The sequence below is a fragment of the Nelumbo nucifera genome, chromosome 3 (assembly GCF_055504915.1).
Source record: "Nelumbo nucifera cultivar China Antique chromosome 3, China Antique-T2T, whole genome shotgun sequence".
Classification (NCBI taxonomy): domain Eukaryota; kingdom Viridiplantae; phylum Streptophyta; class Magnoliopsida; order Proteales; family Nelumbonaceae; genus Nelumbo; species Nelumbo nucifera.
Genome location: NC_142651.1, coordinates 70,010,329 through 70,034,039, shown reverse-complemented (window position 1 = coordinate 70,034,039; position 23,711 = coordinate 70,010,329). Strand labels below are relative to the sequence as shown.

Sequence of the window (23,711 nt, the reverse complement as noted above, 5' to 3'; positions counted from 1 at the left end):
TTTTTTTTACTTATTATTTAAGCTGACATAATGGAATTGAATAGACCAAGTAATCCAGCTGATCTGTCCAGATGATATTGACATTCCCTCTTGACCAGGTCGGCCTCTTCTGTTGGCTTCAAAACATTAATTAACAGATAGAATTTCTCGAAGTGGTGATGTGAAAGCAACCACAAGGACGTCAACCAAATGAGGACATTTTCAGTTGAGGTAGATGAGTTTAGGTTCCTTCCTCTCTCTCTCTCTCTCTAGTAGCTATCTTAGTTAATTAAGCGCTTTATTCTTCATTAAGTTGATGAACCATTTAAACAAACACTATATTAAATGCTTGGTTTTAGTTGAACTCTGGCTTTACAATTCTTTTCATTAATGCAATAATAGCTACCAAATGGGGCCTTGTCCTGCTTATCGGTCATCCATCCAGAGGAATTTCCAAACTAATTAATAAAGTGCAAGTGGGTCTGCAATTTCTTGTGGCCTCCATGATCTATCTATATCCTCATGATATGATGAGCATATGACTAAGTCAAGATCTTATTCTTTTGTTTAAGTACAACATTCTGAGGTTCCCCTTTAAGTATTAATTAGAATCGGTAGATTATTTTATTAATTGAAATAAATTCTAGATTGTTGTAACATATGTAAGCTACTCTTGCATCAAAATAAGAAAACTTTGTACCAAATTGTTACTCGTTTGTTTTAGAGATTATTGTAATCATTTTGCTAGGTTTTGACTTTTGATTCATAATTGATCTTCTTCTCTCTGAAAAAGGTTTTCTTCTAAGGCTTAATTAATTAGTTGGAAATCTTTTTTCCAATAATTTTCTTCTTATTAACCAAGGTAGAAGCTATTTGCCACCTCATTCCCACCTCTTGTTGACATGTTTTTAAATATGGTACCAATTCAATGTTTAGAATAGAAACTTAAAATTGATATTTGATAAGAACTCCGGCTGGTTTAGGTGAAGTTTATAAGGTCAACCTTAGCCCTATTTAATGTGTTAATTTCTCAACAATGACCAATTTGGGGTGATCTATTGAATGGAATGAAAATCATTAGTATGATGGCCGAACCAGTTAGGGTTTACGGTCGAATTTCAAAAATTTTAGTCTGAACTTGAGAACCGGATTCTTTGAATTTGGAGAATCAAATTCTCCTAGGATCGATCTGGTATTGGATCGAATCAAATTTGATTCACAAAATAAGTATGAGCATACTTGATATGGAGTTGACAAATTGCAACTTCCACAGTGGTGGTTCATGCCCAATACTTAGAACCAAATCGGCCTCCCAATTGATGATAGTGCAATTGATGTTGGAGATCAATCGTGTAACAAGTCTTTAGCATATTTACTTCTCCAACAAGATTGGATTTGTGCAGTTGCAAAACCACTTCAGTTCTGATGTGTTACACTAGAAAACACAACAAAAACAATGACAGAACAAAGGTTCTGAAAGCTGGTTAAAATTAAGGTTTATGGGAAGCAAGAGAGAAGAGAAAGATGCAAGACTAGTATTGGTCGAATTCTTGCTCTTATATTTTTAAATAGATCTCAATCCTAATGTAATTAGGACATATCCAAACTGATTTGGGTAAGTCTCTAATTACATTATATAACATGGAGATCCATACCCATAATCAATACATTGCACATTAAAACTCATATGACTAGTCTAACTAGTCTTACTTGTTAATAAGCCAAGGCCCATTACTTTAAGTGGTTCACTAACATAACTGCTGCAAGCCTTATTGGGCTTAAAAGATGTATGGCATGGGACTCACAAAGGTCTTATATTAGTCCATATGGGTTCAACTCATGTTAGGAATCACATGGGTTGAATTTACTAAACAAAATCAGTGAACTCCTAAGCTAATCGAATTGGGCTCAGTATGGGCCCAACACTTAAGTTTAAGTGATCATTGATTTCAACCACTCTATAGGAACCCAAGGATACGGGATTGATATAAGATAAATCCATCAAGTTTCAGCCTTGTAATGGTCTTTTGCTCTTAACATCTCAAACCTAAATGATCAAAACACTACTAACAAGGAAGGACCACTTCCCTTGTTGCTACACTCTCTATTTAGATGGATCATGAGATTAAAACCTTTTGCAAATCTTTTTCATAAAATACATCTTGCAAAGAGATTTCAGAAGCAGTTGAAATCCACTAATGATAGTTTAAAGTTTTCACCAGAGAGAATGTTTACCCTGATATTCACTTTGTCTGACAAATGAATTGATCCTATTACAATGATCACCCACTCAAGTAATGTTCTGAACTTTTCCAACATACATGGGTATTTGACCTTTAAAAGGATCTCACTAGTTGGTTAGAGAATTAGATTGGTCATAGAACCAAAGAAGGAAGAGGTTTACGGGCCAGAAGTTCAATCGGAGTTAAATCAAAGGCCAAACCATGATGATGTGGCATATATGTATATATATTATGAGTTATATAAATACCATATATAATATATTTTACAACGTTTAATAATTAAATATGGTGCATTGATGGCAAATTCCTTAAATTTTAAAGCAAATGATCAAGTCTATTAATTTACACTTTCTTCAAAATATGTGTGTAATAAAGTATATTATGGGTTATATAAATACCATATATAATATATTTTACAACGTTTAATAATTAAATATGGTGGATTGATGGCAAATTCCTTAATTTTTAAAGCAAATGATCAAGTCTATTAATTTACACTTTCTTCAAAATATGTGTAATAAAGTAATATATACAATAAAGAGTTATTAAATAGCACAAGAGTTGGATTAGTGGTAATTAAGCAATATATGAAAATAAAAGGTCATGGGTTCAAGTCTTATCACATTCATTTTAGAATTTTAATTACTTAGTGACTTAAGCAGTTTCATGAAATCGATACCGGTTCATTGGGGGCATCCACAAGCACATGGGGGATCTACCTTGCAATGAGGGTCACGATGGTGTGAAATAAGATACTAAAACATTTGAGGTAAGCATTATGTCAATTAATAGCTTGATGGTCATAAGTCCCCACAAACCCTTTCAATGGTTGAAAACTACTTTAGAATAGTAAACACAAACCATTTGTGCTTGTGATGGGCTAAATGCACCACCCACAACCAGTCAGAACTATAGTGGACGACGCAGGGCTGTTCTCTGTGATGGGTTGCGATGACTTGCTTTGTCACAATAGCCAAGCCATCCAGACATACCTTAAAAGATCTTAGTTCCCAGAACATGACCAAACTTTATCATGGCAGCCAAGCCACCCAGACACATCAACACCTTAAAAGCTCGTGGAGGGATGTATCCAAGATGTACCACATAAGAATCCTAAGGGAAGGGGAAATCTTAGTCCCAGAATATTGCCTTTGAACACATGACAAAACCCCAACGGAGTTTACCCAATGAAGACTAAAGAATCGTGATACTCTTTCCTAATGAGAAAAGTCCTTATTTGGACGTTTCTCATTATATCTTGGGGATCTCCTCTATAAAAAGGAGAGACTCGAGGGCCTATGCATGAGACTTGTCTCCAGATTCCCAGTTTCCTAACTTCCCAAGATCCCCTGCTTCTTCCTCCTCTGCCAATTCCCTTTTTTCATACAATCCCCTCTCAACTCTACTGCCACTGATCCTTTGTCATCTTTGTCTTTCAAGGAGACCGCCCTTTGTTACCTCACTACCCTACTTACATTAGAATCTCTACTTCTCCCTTGATTATGAAGATGGTTTCTAAAAGGACCAACCTCTCCCCAATCCCCGAAGAGCAACCTACTAATAACGAGGGGCATACCCAGAACATGAACCTTGAAGAATCGGTTCTCCAGGAATCGTGTGACTGTGCGAATATTGAATTCCTCTCTCACAAGGTCTATGACTTCGAGGATCGATTCGGCCGCATAGAATGGATGTAGGTTGAGATGAGGGATACCCTTTAATTGTTCTTGTAGCACATGACCGCGCCAAAGAAGTCTCCCTTCACCCTAACCGGTCCATTCACTCAGCCCTCTGTCCATCCCGAGGCCCTACACCCAAACTGTATAATCTTCAAGCACAGGAAATTATCGGTTCGGCCCTACACCGGCAAGCATCATAACTAGAATACAACAACTTCTTGTTCCCTCTAACCCTACTCTGGTAATTATAACCGGGGAACAGAGCACCACTCATCTCGAAGCGCCTATCAACCTCCTAGAACTGTGAGAATATGTCCAAAATCTCATAGAGGCTAGCCAAAACAAGGCCCATATGGTCTTCCTCCTGTAAAATGATTAGTTTCTTAGGGGGAACTCACTACTAAGTTCCTGTCCAAGTGGATCACCTTAGAGTGGAGACTCACTATGGCCGACCTCCACAATATCGAGCAGCATCTAGGAGAGGATCTCTTGGCTTATGTGATGAGGTTTCAGAAACTCATGCACATCATGTCCGACGAGCACACCATGGAAAAAGGCTTTGTTTAGAAATTAATCAACTATGCCGCTACCCTGAAAGGACCGCAAGGACCACCACTGCACCAAGGTCTTAGTAACCCAGACCCAACTTGCCATTTCAACAATCACAACAGGAGTTCTACACAGTTGATTGAAAGTAGTGCTCTAGTCGAGGGACTAGCCACACCCCTTATGCTAGGCCCAACAACCAAGGACGGTGTGACAACGAACCTCCACCCCTACCACTTCCATTCAGATGCAACAAGAATGAAGTAATTTTGATCACAAATAAGTTAGTCGAAGATCGATTGATTAGCCTATCTCCTCCACCTCCCAATGTCAACCCGGAGAAAGATCGACACAGCCTCGAGTCTCCCCTATTCAAAAACTGTGGTGAGGAGGTCGCTACGGTTTTGTGTCAAATTGCGCTGGGACCCCAATCTCTGTGCATGTCTCCTATTTATTGAATTTAACCCACTCCGCTCCAACTAGTCAGAACAACTCAACTCATAATGGACATATAGATCTCAATGTTTGTAATCAAACTTCTCGTTGCAATCACTATTTTCTCAGCATTAATTACGATATAAGAGTTTTATCTTCCTTTCTTTTTTTCTTTTTTTTTCCCGATAGAAAAGAGATAAATTCCAGTAACAATTATTATATTCTTCACCTCGTCCTTTTGGAAGACGTTGGAAATACCTTTATGCTGTTGTAGTGGCATATATAAAGTAGTCAGATTTTAAAACACTATTTATTTTTGTCAATTTAATCATATGGCAGAGGCGGGTTAATAGAATACAGTCCACGTATGACATCAGATTTGAGATAAGATTCAGATCCAAAGATTTGGGTGCCAAACTATTTTTAGAATGATCCTCCAACAATCAAGGCTTCTGCGATCTTTTTAAGACATGGGTCTTTCTGACTTCTTGTCTTTTATTGCCAAATGGAGACAAGCCACATTTTGGATGGACTTAAAAAGGTAGAAAAGCCTGAAAGACCAAACCTGAAATCTTGAACAGGCACCCATTAATAGGTAGACACTTTTACTGTTAGCAGTACTTGATGCCCCCTGAATGTACAGTTCTATGCTCGGTCACAATTACTTGAACAACCTCTGAGACTCAACAAAAAAACAATGCAATAGATTTCTTACCAGAAAAAAGAAAAAAAATATTGATAATAAAAAGACGGCCCTGAACTTCAGCTATCAACTTGATTATCGTTGGCAAACCAAAACTGCAGCTGCCACTAACAACAGCTGTCATCATGTACCTTCATCATCGTTTCTGATAGCGGACTACTCTTGATTTTTAAATCACAGATTCTTCCGTTGGCTGGCTATTGCCTGTTGCCGCCTTCTCCAGGTTGGCATTCGTCCAGGGAAAGCCCACCTCAAGAATCTCTCCCATATATAACAGCTTGAGAACATAAGAAAAGCCCAAACCATAAGCTTTCCTCTTAGTGCCACTGGCAACGGTACCAGCTTCAGCCAGTCATTCAAGTCCCTGAATAGATCCGATGTAATGATTGTGAAAAACCCGACAGCAGCTAAAAGGGCGTACAAGAATGGCTTATTCTCTCTAATGCTTTGGTTGAATGGATGGCCCATGTAGTTTACAGCGAAGGTAGCCACCTGGATCATCATGTTCACCATGTATGACACAGTATTGACCAAGTTAGGGTGGAAATCGGAGTCTGGCTCAATACATTCCTCTGGCATGTACTTGCCAGCCTCATTGACAGAAGATATCAAGAAAAGGAGGTGGATTGCAAACTGTCCCAGGAGAGAGAGAAAGACATATGCACAAAAGATGTTTGGATGGGGCCTTGCAGAAGACAGGGTTGTGAGGGGTCGGGCATGGGAAATAAAGAGGAAAAAAGCAGCAGTGAAGATGCCACTTATTGTCGCTTGGACATCACCAAGCTTGACACCATCGAGATACATAACACTAAGGACATAAGCTGTTGCAAGGCAGTTAAGGCCAAGAATCTTGAACATCTGCAGAGTGGTTACCAGGGTGCTCCTGCCCTGCCGAATTATGTCCAACGTTGGGGAAACAGATGCATGTTTTGCAGTGAAGGGCGATGCCATAGATGCATCACCAAGCTTGACAATGGGTGCAGCACGACCATCACCCTCCTCATTCATCTCATCCATCAACTTCTTTAGTCTCTGCTGATGTCTTTCTGCAGCTGTCAGATGGCGCTTATTTCCCAAGGAACCATTTGATTCTAATCGGTTGACCAACCTTCCATCTTCATTCATACTAAGGGCACCACCTGAGTTTTGTGAATTACCTGGCTTCAATTTCTTGGGCTTGACTGACTTTGCTTGTGATTTGGATGTTTGTGAGGAATCGGAGTCTCCAGGTTGAGCCGGCAGAACTGCATTCAGCAAAGCAACTCCTACATGGGCCTGAGAAAAGAAACATTTTTCATCATTAAGTTTTCCGATTCAGGGATCAGGAATAGAAAGGAAAAAAAAAAGAACTAGAATAATTTCTGGTTCATGTCATGTTATGTAAAGCACAAGACCAATAAAAATCTACTTGATATCCAAAGAAGCAGAGTATTAAGGCAGCCACACAGTAATAAAAGCAGTTTATTGTGATCTTCACATATCATGCTCCAAACAAGAAGGTTTCATTTAGGCTATCAAAAACAAAACTTATCAACTTTTCTGAAACAAGTTTTTGAGCCAGTTGCAAGCCAATTGCCTTAACTGAAAAACTGCTCGTGTCATGCCTATTACTAGATATAGAGAAAATGCGATGAACCTAGGATCTACAACCTAGTGCCTCTATCTTTATACTGGAGATTGCCAACATGGTAGTTGTCCAGAGTTCTCTAGGACAAAGCTCACTACTGGTCATTTACATCTTTTATAGTGGATAAATAGTTCCAGCATGAACCCTACAGGCAACTAGGGTGAATAATTGCAGGACGGGTTAGAGAATGCTCAGGTTATCTCCTGGATTCTGGGCTCTGTAATTGTTCATGTTGCTATTCCAATGAGAGGACAGAGGATTGCACATGACATGCTTGAATACCTTGGAAAGGTTTATTAGCAGTTGAATATATCCTTGCAATATCAGACTGAGCTGGACATCTTTTCTTCTCAGGGTGAGAAAAGAATACAAGAATACTACACTGGCTTTGTGAATTTTTGGATTAAATATGAACTGGTTCATTTGGGGGGAGCTATCTTCTAACTGTTGTGTGGAAGCAATGAAGAGTCACTTTGATAAGAGCAAAGTTATGCACTTCTTGATGCATCTCTGATTTGATTATGAGATAAAGTTGTCTGAAACCGATGAGAAGAGAGGAGAAAAGGAAGAATGGAGAGAAAAAGGGGTGCAGAAAATCAGTCGTCTGCTGCCCTATGTGCTATTTATATTACTAGTCTTATAATAAAAGAGGTACAATGATAGGAATACCCGTCACTAGTTCAAACACTGTTTTTCTCAACCAATTTCATGCATGTGGCAGCATCTTTTTGGCTCTCCCACTCAATAGTTTCAAGATGATCAATAATGATTTCAAGGTCGAGAAATAAACTGACACAGGTTTCTCCCCCTGTTTAAGATTATTCACCTCATTTTTTAGTTCATAGGCTCTAGCAACATTAAGGGGCTGAGAATAGGTTTCTTTCATATTGTCCCGAATCGCTTTAATTGTATTTGCCCATAGATAGTTTCTATTGATATAAGGCTGCATGGAATTGCATAACCAAGTCATAACCAGATTATTTTCTTGGACCCATTTAGCAAGAGAAGGATCCTCTTGAGCTGGTTTCTTGGGCCCATCATGGCCAATTGGGCCCATTCCAAATAGTTTGTTCCATCAAACTTGACTGTAGTAATCTGCAATGAATTGTTGTCAATAGCATTTCCAGCTCCTACAAGTCCTCCATACAATTTAGATTCAAATCCAGTAATTTCCTTGCTGAAATGTTCAGTGGAGAGTCACAGAATCGAAGAAACAACACCGTTCAACTTCCTTTTCAAAAAAAGGCCACTCCAAGTGCTGTCCAACAGCACCCAGAATAAAAGGAAGTTCAAAGACCTCTCCACGAACCCAAGAGAAGCTGAAGTGAAAAACTATCAACATCTCAGCCCAGAAACACAGTCCACAAAAAACCCTAAACTCAGCCCATGAGAAGTCAGAAATCTGACAGCCGATCCTCCGAGAGGATTCCAAAAGACTTCAGATGCCTGTCAATCCAAAAACAAAAATGAAAACTACCCATAAAGAACCGGGCGCCACTCTCAATCTCTGATTTAGGCCCAAAATCAGAAACTGACTAGTTTTCTCTGATTCTTCTTGGTCACCGGGCAGATCTCCAAGATTTCTGAACCTTGGGCACCTCCTACAATCTCCAATGACCTCCAAGAATCAGGCGATTCAAGCTGAAACTTCCAGCCCTAGAAAACTCTCATGTAGTCGGCTGGACTACACCTACATGAGAGCCCTAATCAGTCTAAGACCTGCTCTAGAAACAAGTTGTCTAAAACTGATGAGGTTCAAACCTGTTTAGCAAGAAGAAATCAGAAAAAAAAAAGAGGAAAAAACAGAGATGGAAAAGAAGAGAAGAGAGGAGAAAAGAAAAGAGAGAAAAAGGGGTGCAGAAAAATGAGTCTTCTACCACTCCAGGTGCTATTTATATTACTTAAAATAAAAGAGGTAGAATGCCAGAAATACCCGTCACTGGTAACAACAGTAAAACACATTCTAACAGCAATATAATCAGTAAAAAAAATCAAGAAATAATGAAAAAGAGGGACAGCAAGCTGGTCAATATACTTGGTGAGTTATTAAGAGAGGAAACTCGACTCCTTACTCAGTCCTCTCTTGATAAAAAGAAAGAACATGTCATAGATGCAATTCTTCTTGCTACCAAACAAAAGGGGAAGGACTTCTTGAAGGTACAATGTTATGAATGCTAAGATTTTGGGCATGTTTCATCTCATTGTAAGAAGAAGAATTTTTTGCACCTATTGCAAGCAAGAAAGACATTATTGTTGAATGTCTGACTAGGCCACCTAAGAAAGGACAACATAAGGCTTTTCAAGTCTCAGCTGAATCGTCTGATACTCCCAAGACTGATTCTTAGGGTTATCTAACATAAGGCTATTTCTTCCAACTTTGTTTTGGGGCTTTGGACAGTCTCTTAAGCCTTACACCTCAGATAAGCACATTGTTACTAGCATAGTGAAATTCTTACCATTTATGGTTGTGATGATTTAGTTTTGTCTACTCCTCTCCTACTTCCTAGGTCTTTTTTTGTGTCTAACTTACCACGAATTTAATCACTGTGGGACAAGTTGTTGATGATGGTAACAATGTTCTATTTTCTTACGATGCCTGTTTTATCCAAGACCAAAGCATTGGGGATTTGAGGGGGAAGGGGCATAGACTTGGAAGGCTGTTTGATCTAGAATTTGAGGATAAGAGTTCTTCATCGGTTTCTTGTTTGTTTTCTACTACTTCCAATGTTTCTTCTACTTGCAATAATGTGTGGCACTTATATGTTTGGTCATCTCAGTGATTTAAAAGGCATGCCTATGCGCACAGACTAGGCACATTTTAGGGTAGGCACCTCGCACAGGTCCTAGGCGCAGCACTTTCAAAAGGCGCACGCACACCTGGTGTGCCAGATGCGCCTTGGCCCAGGTGTGCACCTTTTGAAAATTGCACAATTTTTTTGTTTTTTTTTTTTAACCTGGCAGCTGGGCCGGGGGCGGAGCCCCCGGACCCTTGACCACGCCCCTCGAGGCAAGTCCAAACTCCAAACAACATGTTCATTAATTCTTAAAAGACAATTAAAATTATAAAATCATTATTTTTTGTATGAGAATTAAGAATTTAAGACCCTAATATGGAATTGTTTAAACTTGCCTCGAAGGGTGTGGCACAAAGGCGACTCATAGAATCAGGAATGTAATATGTTTTACATCACATTAGCCACTTGGAAGTAATGCAATTGACAAAAAAAAGAGATTGTGGGCTTTACATGCTTGAAAATGTTTTATATGTTTGATTTTTTTTTTAATTTTCATTTAAATATGCTTTGCATGTTACGTCATTCATCATGGCATTTCCCATCCTCTTGACCAGTATGGATTTCCCTCTAGTCATAGCTCATTTTCTACTATTTTATCCTCTACAAACATTCCTCAGTCTTACCACCAGGTCACAACTGTTAAGCATTTGAAAAATATCATGGATTTAGAAACTTAGGTCTTTCTATAAAGAATAACACTTGGGATCTTGTCTCCCCTCCTCCATATGCTTCCATTATAGGTAGTCGTTGTGTCTATTCTATGAAACTTATATCGGATGGTACTCTGGATAGATAAAGCTCGCTTGGTTGCTCAAAGTTACAAGCAAGAATACAACATTGATAACAATGAGACTTTCGCCCCTGTTGCTAAGACGATAACTGTTGGTCTACTTCTGGCTATCACTATAGTTAAACAATGGACGATTCATTATATGGATGCTAAAAATTCCATTCTCCATGGGCATTTACAGGAAACAGTGTACATGAGACCTCCTATATACTATGGCATTTACAGGAAACAAGCTTGGTTTGAATGTTTCCATACAGTTGTGTTGTATCATGGATTTTAGCACAATATTTCAGATTACTCTCTCTTCACTCTCAAGCAGGCACAAGGATTGACAGTGGACGATTTGGATGGTATTGATAACTTGAAGCTTCTTCTCAACACTTCTTTTGCTCTATGTTGATGACATTCTCATCTCAGGCCAGTTTCTAGGTCTTGAAATTCAGCGATATCCTCAAGGATATTTTATTAATCAACAGAAGTATGCGTCAGACTTGGTATAAATGGCTTGCTTATCTGATTGCAAACAATTTGAGACTCCTCTTGAACTCAACCTTAAATTAAGTAAAGACGAGAGTGAGTTGCTTCCGAATGCTATGTTGTATAGGCAGCTTGTGGATATTGATCACTCATCTTCCATTCCTCTCTTTGCCGATAGCATGAATGCCATCAAGATTGCATCCAACTCTATCTTCCATGAGCATACAAAACACATTAGGTTGACTTCTATTTCATTAGTGATCTTATTTTGCTGGTCACATCTCTCTCCCACATGTCAATTTTGATTTGCAGCACACTGATTTCTTCACCAAAGCCATGACTAGGGCCAGACATAATTTTGTTATGGACAAACTGATGCTTGTTCCCCTACATCAATTTGAGGGGGATATAGAGAAGAGGGTAGTTTTGCCATTTTATCACTTCTTATATGTATATTATTGGGCATGTACCAGTGTTTTAAAAGCGCAAGGTGCAAAAATACGAAAAAATGATAAAAACAAAAAAAATGTCAGAAAATTCAAAAACTGCCAAAAAAATCAAGAAATGCAAAAAAAAAAACATAATATTAATAAAAATATAAACTTAAGTTTTAAAATAATTGTTTTAAAAAAATATTAAACTCTGCAACCCTAGCCTCAATCCCTTCCAGCCTCACCACCATATTTACACTACAAGCTGCCTTTGTGCCACGACCCTCAAGGCAAGCCCAAACAAGTCTATGTTAGGGTCTTAAATTCTATGTTTTCACACAAAAATAATGATTTTATAATTTTAACTGCTTTTTAAGAAGATATTTTATTAGGATGAATAAATGAACATTAGCAAATAGGGGGTTCTTGGAATTAAGAATTTAAGACCCTAACATAGACTTGTTTGGGCTTACCTCAAGGGGCGTGGAACGGGGGTCCAAGGGCAGAGCCCTCGGCCCAGCCGCTAGGTTCAAAAGAACAAAAAAGCATGGAACTTTCAAAAGGTGCATGCCTGGACTGAGGCACAAGGTGCATCAGGTGCACACCTAGGCTCACTAGGCGAGTGCCTTTTGAAAGGGCTACACCTAGGACCTAGGCGAGGCACATACACTAAAATGCACCTCACCTAGGCGCTTTTTAAATCACTGGCATGTACTCTATAGTTTTGAGTTGTACAGTTTTGTACTTATCTCTTTTATAAGGACAATTTTTTCAGTTTACTATTATTAACAAGACCAATTGAACAATCTCTCTTCTTTGATGCTTCATCTCTTTTTCTCTTTCTCTTGCCTAAATTGATAGTGACTCCATTACAAGTTGAGGACTTTGACCAAGAGGAGGATGAATGTATCATTAATGACACTTGTAAAATTGGAAGGTCAATAGACTTGGATAATTGTAAGTAAAAGGTGGAGGTGAGCAAAATTTTGGTTCGGCATTTTATTGGGGGAATTTGCCAAGGAAGCTTTTATGAAAGTGGAGAAGTTTAGCCTGCAATCAAAGGATAAAGAGAAGAATGATTTGATTCCTGTTGCGTGAAGTGTTGAGGCAAACAATATAGGTGGTAATGAAGATTCGAGTTCTAAAGATTTAGGAAAGGATAACACACAAGAAAGAATTGAAGGCAGACCAGTTTTTTGAAAGAACATAGTGTTAGAGTTAGAAAGGACAAATAACAATTGAAAAGGAGGTCTATTTTGGATTGGACTGAACAAGAAGGGAAAGAAGACAAAGAAGCTTGTTATAAGAAATAGAGAGGTTCATGGCATAAATCCCAAGGAAGCAGCTTATTTGAAAGGGCTTGTGCATGTGGGATAGTAAAGGATTAGTTGGTAGAAAGCTTTTATAAGGCATTTTTTGGGGTTTATTTACAACTTTGTTTCTGTTGGGAGTGTTTTTTGGTCAAGGATGGGTTGATTTTCATGGACGTTCATTGGGTGGTAGTTTCCTTTTGGAAAACGGGAAGGCCTAATGGGTTGTTTTGGCATTGGTCTTAAAGAAATTACTTTTCTAATATTTTCTTTTTTATTGATCTTAAAGAAAAAAAGGGAGAGAGATGTCCTTGACCCATATAGAGGGGAAAAATAGAGAAGCATTGACCTTTCCTAGAGAGTAAAGAAAGGAGTCTACCTTAGTAAGGAGGAACAACATCTCTGTTCATATAGAGTCGTGAAGAAAAGAATATGTTATTCACTCCACCAGCCTTATTCACAATTCATCTAAATCCCAAGGAAAGATTAAGAGTTCAGAAGCAATACTGAAATTCAACCTAAATTTTGACCAACAAAGCGGTATGCCTTAAAGTTCCTTTTACTTAAGTTGCAATCTCTTTTAAAATTACTTTTTAAAAGATATTACAACAGTCGACAAGGCATCACCCGAAAATCCTAAAATAAACCAGCCTACCCCAACTTTCAGACAAGCCCTCAAACAAATCAAAACCAATAAGCTCAAAATGCTACCACATACAAGAGCCAAATCAAATCCAGAACCTCTACCTAAAACTTAACTCCCATCTTTCCAAAACCAAACAGCTAGACACCCAACCAAATTCCTTCCCAACTGCAGATCCCCCACCCTTCTTTCAAGACCTTCATCACTAGGAATCAGAACCTCTCTTTTTCTCTACATAGTTCTTCTTGCCTTCTTGACCGTTTTATTTATACTACAATCTCCAAATAGGTCACCCCTTAATCTAGCAAAAACCTTTGAAACTGTCACATTTTGGATGTTATTCTGGTACTTAAATCTATTCACCTGTCAAGCCCTCTTCTTTCTCCACTTCATATGCAGAACCACGGGCCTCAGAAATTGGAAAATCCTTCTCCTCAATAAAACTCCATTCATCACATCTACAACTTCCTTTTAAGGCATACCTTGCAAATTCTTCTCTATCTAAGAAAAATAGTCCCAACATTTCAATCTCATGTGTTTTGTCCATCAGAATCTCGCCTTCCACTTCCTCACATTCTTTCTCAAGAGGTTTTGTTCTGTGGGCTCTTTTTCTTTGGCAAATCTTCGTTTCCTTAGACCCAAGCTAATTCATTTCCACCCTATCATTCACCTCTTCATAAACCCCCTCGTTTCCTACATCTTCTCAGACCAATCCTTCCCCTCATCTTTGCCATATCCCTTAAATTTATCACCCCTTCTTCCCTCTTCTTTCCTTCCAAACTCTCCAAGTTTATTACAATTCCATCTGCAACAATCTCCCCTTTCTTTTTCCTACTATCCTCCACAACCAGTTGCCGGTCGTTGCCAACACCAGGTGATTGATCCCCATCCAACTCCTTTTCCGCAATCTCCTTAGATCCAGTACCCTCCTCTTCTTGAACACTGATTCAAACAACTCCAGTAATGTTATTCTCCAAGTTCATCTTCCAGACAAACATTAAAATAGAAAATGATGGACCAACATCATCGTTCATCAGTTTCCCAATCTTTTTCAAAGTTTGCACTCGATCCACGTAATCACTTATACAATCACGTGGACCACCTTCCCCCAATCAACCAAGCTCCTGCCTTGGTTCAACCCCCTGGTTTTTACTCCCTTCATCTGGTTCATCCGTATTAATTATCCGCTACAACTTTTCTTCTTGTGGACCCTACCTTTTATGTGAAAAAACACCCTTTTTTACACTCTGTGGAAGTCTTAAAACCTGTCCCTCCATCTCTGTTTAAATGGCATAAATTGTTTTTCTTTTCCAATGGAAACTCACCATCTTCACTCGTTCAAAACGTTTTACCTTCCTTGACCTCGACCCTCAACAATCTACCTTTCTGCAATCTCTCTCAATGTGTTCCCCTTTCCTCCAAGACTCCATCGTTTTCTACCTTGGAGCAACACTTCCATAAGACCGCTTCAACATCCAATAGAATGCAAACCTTGAACCAAAGACCATCTACAATGTAGTTCCAAGATCGAGGAACATCATCGGGTTTTATTCCTGCAATCAAAACTCTCACAACATGGAAATCTTGAAGATTAAAGGAAACCAGAACTCCCCCCAATATCTGTAATTCTGTACCAATCTCTCAAAAACGATTCCATTCCAAAGGTTGACAGGAAGCCCCACCAGATGTAGAACAAAGCTTCCAACAAATAAAAAAAAACTTCCGGTTGCAGGACATATGCCATGCTTCCAACATCACCAAAACCCTCTATCATCTCTATTGTAGATAATTTGAGATTATCTTTTCGAAGAACCACGACTGCCTTCCACCAAGCATCTTTCTCGATTTCAATCATCAACTTCTGGTTTCGCCCAAGCATCTTCCTCCCCCGCTATTTTAATTTTCGCAATCTTTTATCTGCAAATTCTCCTTCACTAGTTTAAGTTCCCCTGTTTTTTTTCCATCTGCTATCAACTTCCAACAAGAACAACTTCTACCTTCTGGGAAGCATATCGCAGAATAAGTGTTATTTTCTTCCTCAGTGGAGGCCTTCCAGTTGGTCTGTCTCTCCGAATGAAAGGCTCCTTCTATAAATCCTTTGAACCTGAGGATTAAGTTCCTTTCAACGGTACTGTTGCCCTCAAGATTTCAATAATTTTGAGAACTGGTCCTCTTCTTGTTATCGTTTCCTCCAACACAGATGATCTGGCCTCAGTTTGATTCTTTCTCCTCCATCAAGCTGCCTGCATGAACCTTTCACAAGAATCTTCCGTGCACTCTTTAAAAATTACATCATGTTAGTTCTGAAATAGAACAGGAATCATGTAGTTGACCCCATACAGTTGGGATAAGGCTTAAATGATATCTTGTTAGGTCGGTTTCTTCATCATCATAATCCAAGCTTTGTCCCGACCATGTGGGGCTACAAGAATCCTGTTTTGTCATTCCATTCTCTTCGATCCATGTTCTTTCCAGTATACCCCAAGATCTCTTAGCTCCTTCAACATGTAACAGATCACTTCTTAAGGGTGCCATACATCTACACATGACCAAACCATCTTAGTCTTTCATTTTATCACCTACTGGAACTACTCTAGGTAATTTTGAATGACAAATTCTGACTCTGTCCTTTGTAGTTTTTCCTCTTGTCCATTTCAATATTTGCATTTTATCACCTACTTTGTCTACTAATTTTCCAAAAATAGTTTTAAAAGTCTATTTGTTCCAGTTTTCAAAAGAACCTCTAAAAACTGGGAGTCTATTTTCCAACTTAAATAAATGGATGTTTGCAGTTATCAAGTGTCATTAAGAAAACAGAATTTTCTACAAAAAAAATGGATATTCATAACAAAACCTTAAAATGATGAAGCAGAGAAAACCTATGAACCCATATATACATCCAAGTCATAATCTAAGATGTAGGTTGTCCTGGTTTATGTGTGTGTATGTGCGTGTGTGTGATAGAGAGAGAGAGGACCTGCTTCAGAGCACCGACATCATTTGTTCCATCTCCACACATCAGTGTTGTCCTTCCCACTGTCTTAAAGGTGGTCATAATAAGTTCCTTCTGATCGGGAGCAACCCTCGCAAAAACCTGAATTGATCATTGAGCTATCTTTAATTAAAACAAAAAAAATAACAAGTTCAAGTTTGAAATAGAAAATATGGACTACAACCTTTATATAAGGAAAGACTTTAAGAACGGCAGAAGTCTTCTGTAACATTTCAAAGCAGTCTCCTCCAATACATAGATCATAGGACTCAGACAAAGTATTCACTTCTTCCTGACTGAAATCAAAATCATCTTAGGTAAAATACAGTGGGAAAAATCCTAGAGCAAATTCGCATTTCTATCAGTCCATCTCCACAAAAGAAATTTAATAAAAAGGCAGGAATGTTGAGGTTGAAGAAGTAGTGTACAATGCAAAGCATGAATCAGAAGAAATAAGGCATAGATATAAACAAAACTGAAAAAAAAAAAACCAAAAACTCTACTAAAAAGACTTGTCAAAGAAAACAATTAGAACTTTACCCATAACTAATGCTCTCAATTTCATCTGGTGAAATCCATTCGAAACCTTCACCACATCTTGCTGGAATTAGAATCAATGCAGGCTTTGAAATAATATGAACTTGACCAGCAACATGGCAAGCTGTTAAAGCTTGATCACCAGTAATCATTACCTGATATTAAGGATCCATGTCAGTTAAAACATTTAAGAAATTAAAAATTTATTTATTTAATTAGTGTGATATCTGGAAGCAATAGCAGAAAAGACACATGCAAAAGATAATAACAACCAACAAAAAAAAAGAACCAACTTCTCTTCACAAAGGATTCAACTATAGGTTATCTTACTGACAATCTGCCTGGTATCAATCAAATGCTCTAATCAGAAGCACTCTTCACATCCTCACCCTTGTTCTCTATTCCTATTAGCGGTTTTGGTTGTCAATGTTTTGTCTAAAATGTCTCCTTTTTCTAGTAAGTTGGATCCTCAGTCTAATTCCATATAAATGTTATGATCCTATGTCCAAAAAATGTATATCTCCATGGACATAAAATGTTTTGCAATCGTGTTTCTTCCCTACCTAACCTTTTGGTTTCTGAGAAATAATGGGATGAGAAAGGATAATTTGTTTTCTCATTTTGGCATCAATAGAATCAAGGTATCCAGCTAAATTTTCTCAACAATGAAACACCGAAAACAAAATTGTCCATCCCCACAACACGAACATAACATTTTAGGAGATGATATGGAATAGTAATGGCCTAAACTTGCCATGTGGTATTGATTATCATGGCTGATGCAACAAAATTAAAAAAAAAAAGTCACGAAAAAAAATATCATGGCCGATCAGACCTATTAACAACTCAAATATACAAATACAAAACACAAATTATAAAAACTCTTATTGTTATCTATTCTCAGCGTTGGGACCACAAAATATATGATAGATAGCCGATCAAAATACAAAATCCAATCGTTGATATCTATCTATTCAGAAACATTAGTTTTAGCAATAATAAAATATACAAATACAAAATCCAATCAGACCTGTTAACATCTCAATAACTCTTCTTTGTTATCTATTCTTAGCTTTGAGACCACAATATACATGATAGATAGCTGAACAAAAACTCTCATGTCCATGGTTTTAAAACCATCGTTGACCCAGATGGTCAAACAGCCCGGAAACCGGCCAGAGTACTGATTCTGCTTTATTGCTGAACCTTCATTTTGCCAAACACCACTGAATTGATCAGCGAACTGTTGACCCAAACGGTCTGACCACTGAACCATTAGATATGGACAACGGTTTGTGGTTTAATAGGACTTATTTAAAACTTTCAAAAATAAAATAACAAAAAAAAGAGGGAAAAGAGATGATTCTAAGAGATCTCAAATCTCTAAGATCTGAGAGAGATATCAGACTCAGATATACGAGAGAGAGATCCGAGAATCTGAGATCTCAGATTCAGAGATCTGTGAGAGAGAAATCCAAGACTACTGTCATTGTCACCATTGCCATCACCACTACAGGACACCATTGTAGTTCATTTTCACTGTCACCGCTGCAGGTCACCCTCACCTCTGCCAACAGAGCCACCTTCTCATAATACGAATCCATCTTACCCTATTATTACAATTCAAGAGTAGGATGAGATATAATTGTGTTTTAACTATTGAAACGTTTGAACTATTTGACCCAGAAATAAGAGAGGAAATCATCAAAAATATATGATAGATAGCTAATCATAACAGGGGGAGGTTAGAACAACATCATTTGATTTTGTAAGCAACAACCAAAACATGTATTAGGAATAAACATATAGCTGGTCACTGAAAAAATCAAAGAAACTAAATCTGAGGTAAAATCAGACATATCTTCCATGTATAACAAAAATACTCAAGTATTTTTCAAGATTATAGATTCATTTTCAGTCCTACCTACAGAAAAATCAAACAAGCTTGAAACTGTGAGATCTATGTTTCAAGAAATAGATCTGCAAAAACAATGCCCAAATATGCTGGTTTCAATGGCATCCAAGGCTGGCGGCCTAGAAGCAATGGAAGGAATATGATCATCTTCTCTAAGGTACAATGTTACGAGTTCAAGGAATATGGTCATGTTGTCTCACATTGCCAAAAGAAGAACACTTCTACCTATTGCAAGCAACATAGGCATATAATATTTGAATGCCCCACTCGGCCATCTAAGGCAAACACTTCAGTCTATAAGAAAAATCAGTACAGAGCTTGTTAGACAACCATGAACAATTTGGATTGTGGTACAATTTCTTCCCCTCATGCACCTTCAGTCAAAGGTGAGTCTTCTAGAGTTATTACTGATGAAAAGTTGTGGCAACAGATGCCTCCAGCCATCTCTTCTGCTTTCTCTACTATTGGCCTGCCTAGTGAGTAGCCTTTATTTTTCTTCTCCTAGTCATCTTTGGGTAATTGACTTTGGTGTCTCCCATCATTCGACGGGGGCATATTCTAGTTAGTATCTTAAACCTAAATCCTTGAATAAACATATCATTACAGCCAATAGTGAAAAACTTGAGATTCTTGGTTATAATGGCATGACTTTGCATACCTCTTCTTCACAATTTCATCTTCCTAAAATGCTTCTTATCCCAAAACTTTCTACTAATTTAATTTCTGTTGGTAAGTTCGTAGAGGATGGCAACATTTTATCCTTTTTCTCATGATGGATGTTTGATTCACCAACTTCTTCATGCTTACTTTCTACTACCACTAGTACTGAACTTGTCTACGACAATAATGAGTCGTGGCATCTTTAACACAAACACTTTGGCTACCCTGATGTTACGAAACTTGAATTTTTATTTCTTCTACATCTACTTTTGCTCATATTAATAAATCTTGCATTTCGTGTGGTTTGACTAAAGGTCATGTTTTACTCTTTCCATCTACTATAGCGCATTCTTCTATTCCTATTAAATTGATACACAGTGATATTCAGTTGTCTCCTATACCTGGATATATCTTTTAAGACAGAAGTCAGAAGTTTTCTATACTTTTAAACTGTTTAAGGCTCTTGTTAAAAATCAGTTTGATGCCACTATTGGTGTTTTTCACACAAACACAGGAGGGAAAAATTCGATGGAGACTTTCAGACCGACATGAGGGAGTAGGGAAATCAATCACAAAGATCATGCCTTAAGACCCCAAAACAAAATGGGTTGGCGGGGTGGAAGAATGGACAAATATTGAGTGTGGTGAGAACCTTGTTGCAAGACTCCCATGCACCTACTTCCTTTTGGGCAAAGGCAGCCAACATTGTTGTATACCTCATTAATTTGCTTCCCTCTTCTATTCTCCGTAAGATCTCCATTCCAATGCTTATTTCATCGTTCCACAAATTTCTCTTTGCTTCATGTTTTCAGCAATGTTTTAAAACGTGGAGGCGTGATGCGAGGCGTTCCACTACCTAGAGGAGTGAGGCGTAAGCCTCCCAAACACAAGGAGGCGGGTTAGGAGGAGGAAGGGGAGGAGGATGAAGAGGAAGGGGGGATCTCACTTTTTCTTTATATTTAATAAAAATCTTTTATATTAAGAAGAATAAAGATGCATAACATCGAAAAGGGGGTGGGGGGGTCTTGGGGGTGAAGCCCCCCAACCGAAGGGAGCAGGGGGCAAACCACTTTCTTTCCCCTTATCTTTTATTCCCTTCCCTTTCCTTTTCTTTCCTTTTTTATTTTTTTCTTCTCTTTCTTTTTCTTTCCCTTCCCTTCCCTTTCTTTTCCTTTCCTTTCTTTTTTTTTTTCTTTCTTCTTTTTTTTTTGTCTTTTTATATAAGATGTGCATGAGGCGCATGAGGCGTACGCCTCTAGCAAGCCTCACCTGAGGCATACGCCTCAGAGGTATCAGCACCTCTGGCATACGCCTCAGGGCGTTTTGGGAGCGCCTGTGCCTCTAGGAGTATGCCTCCCACGCCTTTTAAAACACTGGTTTTCAGTTGTGCGTACTTTGTTCATCTTCTGCCTCATGAATGCACGAAGCTCACTCCTCAATTGGTTTTGTGTGTTTTCATGGGATATAATTACGATCATAAGGGGTTTCTTTGCTATGAGCATCGAACTAGGAGGATTCAAATTTTCTAGAAATGTTCTCTTCCTTGAGAATCTTTCTTTTTTTGCTCACATTGTTAAACTCCCTGCTCCTTCTATTTCTATTCTACATTCATTTGAATATACAGGTACTATGAACTCCAACTCTACCCTCTTAGAATCTCTTCGCTAGTATGAACGGAAGCAAAATCTGCCCCCTTCTCACCAGCTCATGGCTCCCATCTTTCTCTAGATGTTGTAAGTACTACTTTAGACCCTTCTCCTTCTGCACCTATTCATCCTCTTCCATGATGTCCTCTTGTATCTCTAGGTCCCTTGACCATTATGGTTTTTCACCAACCATAGCTCCTTTATTGTCCTGACATCTACAAATATTCCAAAGACTCATTAGTAGGCTATGGCAGCTCCACACTCGAAAATGATACTTTGGATCCTGTTCATGCACCCTTAGATGCCTCAATCATTGGTAGTAGATAAGTATATTCTGTCAAACTAAAGTTAGATGGTGGCCTTGATAGATATAAGGCTAGCTTAGTCGCAAAAGGATACAAAGCAGAAGTATGGGATTGATTATGAGGATACCATTGCACCAGTTGCAAAGATGACTACAATCCAATTGGTTTTGGATATCCCAACAATTAAACAATGGGACATCAATCAAATGAATGTCGAGAATGCTTTCCTTCATGGTTACCTCAAAGAAAAAGTGTTTACGAAACCCCCTCCTAGATGTTGTAAAGATCCAACTATGGTGTGTTGCCTCAAGAAATCTATTTGTGGACTCTTAACAAGCACCTCAGGCTTGGTTTGAAAGATTTTGTTCTGTCATTACAAATAATGGGTTCATAAGATCCCTTCTTACTATTCTCCCTTCAGCCTAAAGCAGGCTCAAGGAATCACTCTTCTTTTGAGTCAATCATTCAAGATGAAAGATCTTGGTCCTCTGACCTAACTTCTAGGACTAGAAATGATTTGTTCCCCTCAAGGGTATTTCGTAAACCAGCAAAAGTAAGCTAATGGATTGGTTCGCCTAGCTAGACACATTGGTCATAAGCAGTTGGATACTCCTCTTGAAGTGAAACTCAAATTATCTAAGGATTATGGTGAATTACTTCATGATGCTGAATTGATGACAGATGCCAGCCTAAAACAAGGATCAACTACTGCATGGAATTGCTAGGGCAGAAAATGCAACTAGAAAAATAATGGATTTGATGAAAGATGCCAGCCTAAAACAGGGATACCTGACATCATTGTATACAAACCACTTTGTATTAATATTTAATCTAACAAAGTGAACAGTTACCATGAAATGACTTAGTTACATGTAGTAACACCACTCCTCTACTAAGAAGAGAGTCAAAAAGAGAGGCAAAGAAAGGGTGAAGATAAATGCGTGCTTAATATAAGTGTGTGTGAGAGACTAGAGAGGATAATTTGCATTTGACAAAACAGTGGCATGGCTATATATTGGGGTTATATAACACAGTGCAATTCTTTTGATGATGTAGAGAGATTGGGCCAAATGGGCCTTGCTTTAGTTCAGCTGTTTATTTTTTATTTCTGCTGTAATGGGCTGTCTTTATGGGCCCTTAACACATTAATTCTTATGTTTATTGGGTCAGCTGCCTAACCAGGAGCACCTATGTACTTTTTCCTTTAAATAAATCCAGCACATATATAAAGAGACCAAGGGAGTGAGAGAGGGACGTTTTTTCTTCTTCTCTTATCTTGCTCTTTTCTTCCAACTTCTTTCTCTTGAACACTCTCTCTCTTCTTATTTTTCTTGTTATACAAGTAGGAAATTCTTGGACTGGTTTTGTCTGAAGATGTCTACATGCAGTTTTATCTTCTATGAACTGCAATTTGAATATCTCCAGGATGGAACAATGGCCTGATCATCCAGACAACATTAGAATCAAGTCCTAATTCAGTGGTCCTCGGCATTTCATCACAACATTAAGTTTAATAGGATAATATTTCAATCATGAGAAACTAGACTCCAAGATGTGTAACTTACCAAGTCATGCGAAGATCCTTTTAGCTCAGATAAAATAGAAGCTGAATCTCTGCGAATAGGACAATTAAAAACCTGAAGAATAAAAATACGCAATTATTGACAAAAAACATATAAGCCAACAAACCTCGATACATTGAATTTATACTAAAAGGAGAATAAAAGCATATATCCATGTTTTAAAATGCAGAGGTGTGACGCAAGGAATTCCACTGCCTAGAGGTGTAGTTCAGAATGTAAGAGGTGTAAGCCTCCCGAACAAAAGGAAACCTACTTAAGAGGAGGGGGGATGAGGAGGAAGGAGGAGGGAAAAGAGGAAGGAAGATCTCATTTTTCTTTATTTTCAATAAAAATCTTTTATATTAAGATTGTTCGCTCGCCTCCGCTTCGACAAGACCCCCCTATAACACAAAAAAAAAAAAAAAAAAAATTGAGC

The 23,711-nt window shown here is 38.2% G+C and overlaps 1 protein-coding gene across 2 annotated transcripts in view; it reads right to left on the bottom strand.

Annotated features, from left to right (window-relative positions):
• Positions 1 to 5,342: 5,342 nt before the first annotated feature.
• The window catches only part of PDR2 (phosphate deficiency response 2), a 74,376-nt gene continuing 56,007 nt past the window's right edge, over positions 5,343 to 23,711 (bottom strand). For both annotated transcript variants that reach the window (XM_010247394.3, XM_010247395.3), the window contains exons 18-22: positions 23,279 to 23,350; positions 17,191 to 17,342; positions 16,835 to 16,946; positions 16,636 to 16,752; positions 5,343 to 6,860 (exon numbers count right to left, since the gene is read on the bottom strand). In XM_010247394.3, the coding sequence (XP_010245696.1) occupies positions 5,760 to 6,860; positions 16,636 to 16,752; positions 16,835 to 16,946; positions 17,191 to 17,342; positions 23,279 to 23,350 (1,554 nt within the window). In that variant the 3' untranslated portion in view covers positions 5,343 to 5,759. The remainder of the gene's footprint in view (positions 6,861 to 16,635; positions 16,753 to 16,834; positions 16,947 to 17,190; positions 17,343 to 23,278; positions 23,351 to 23,711) is intronic.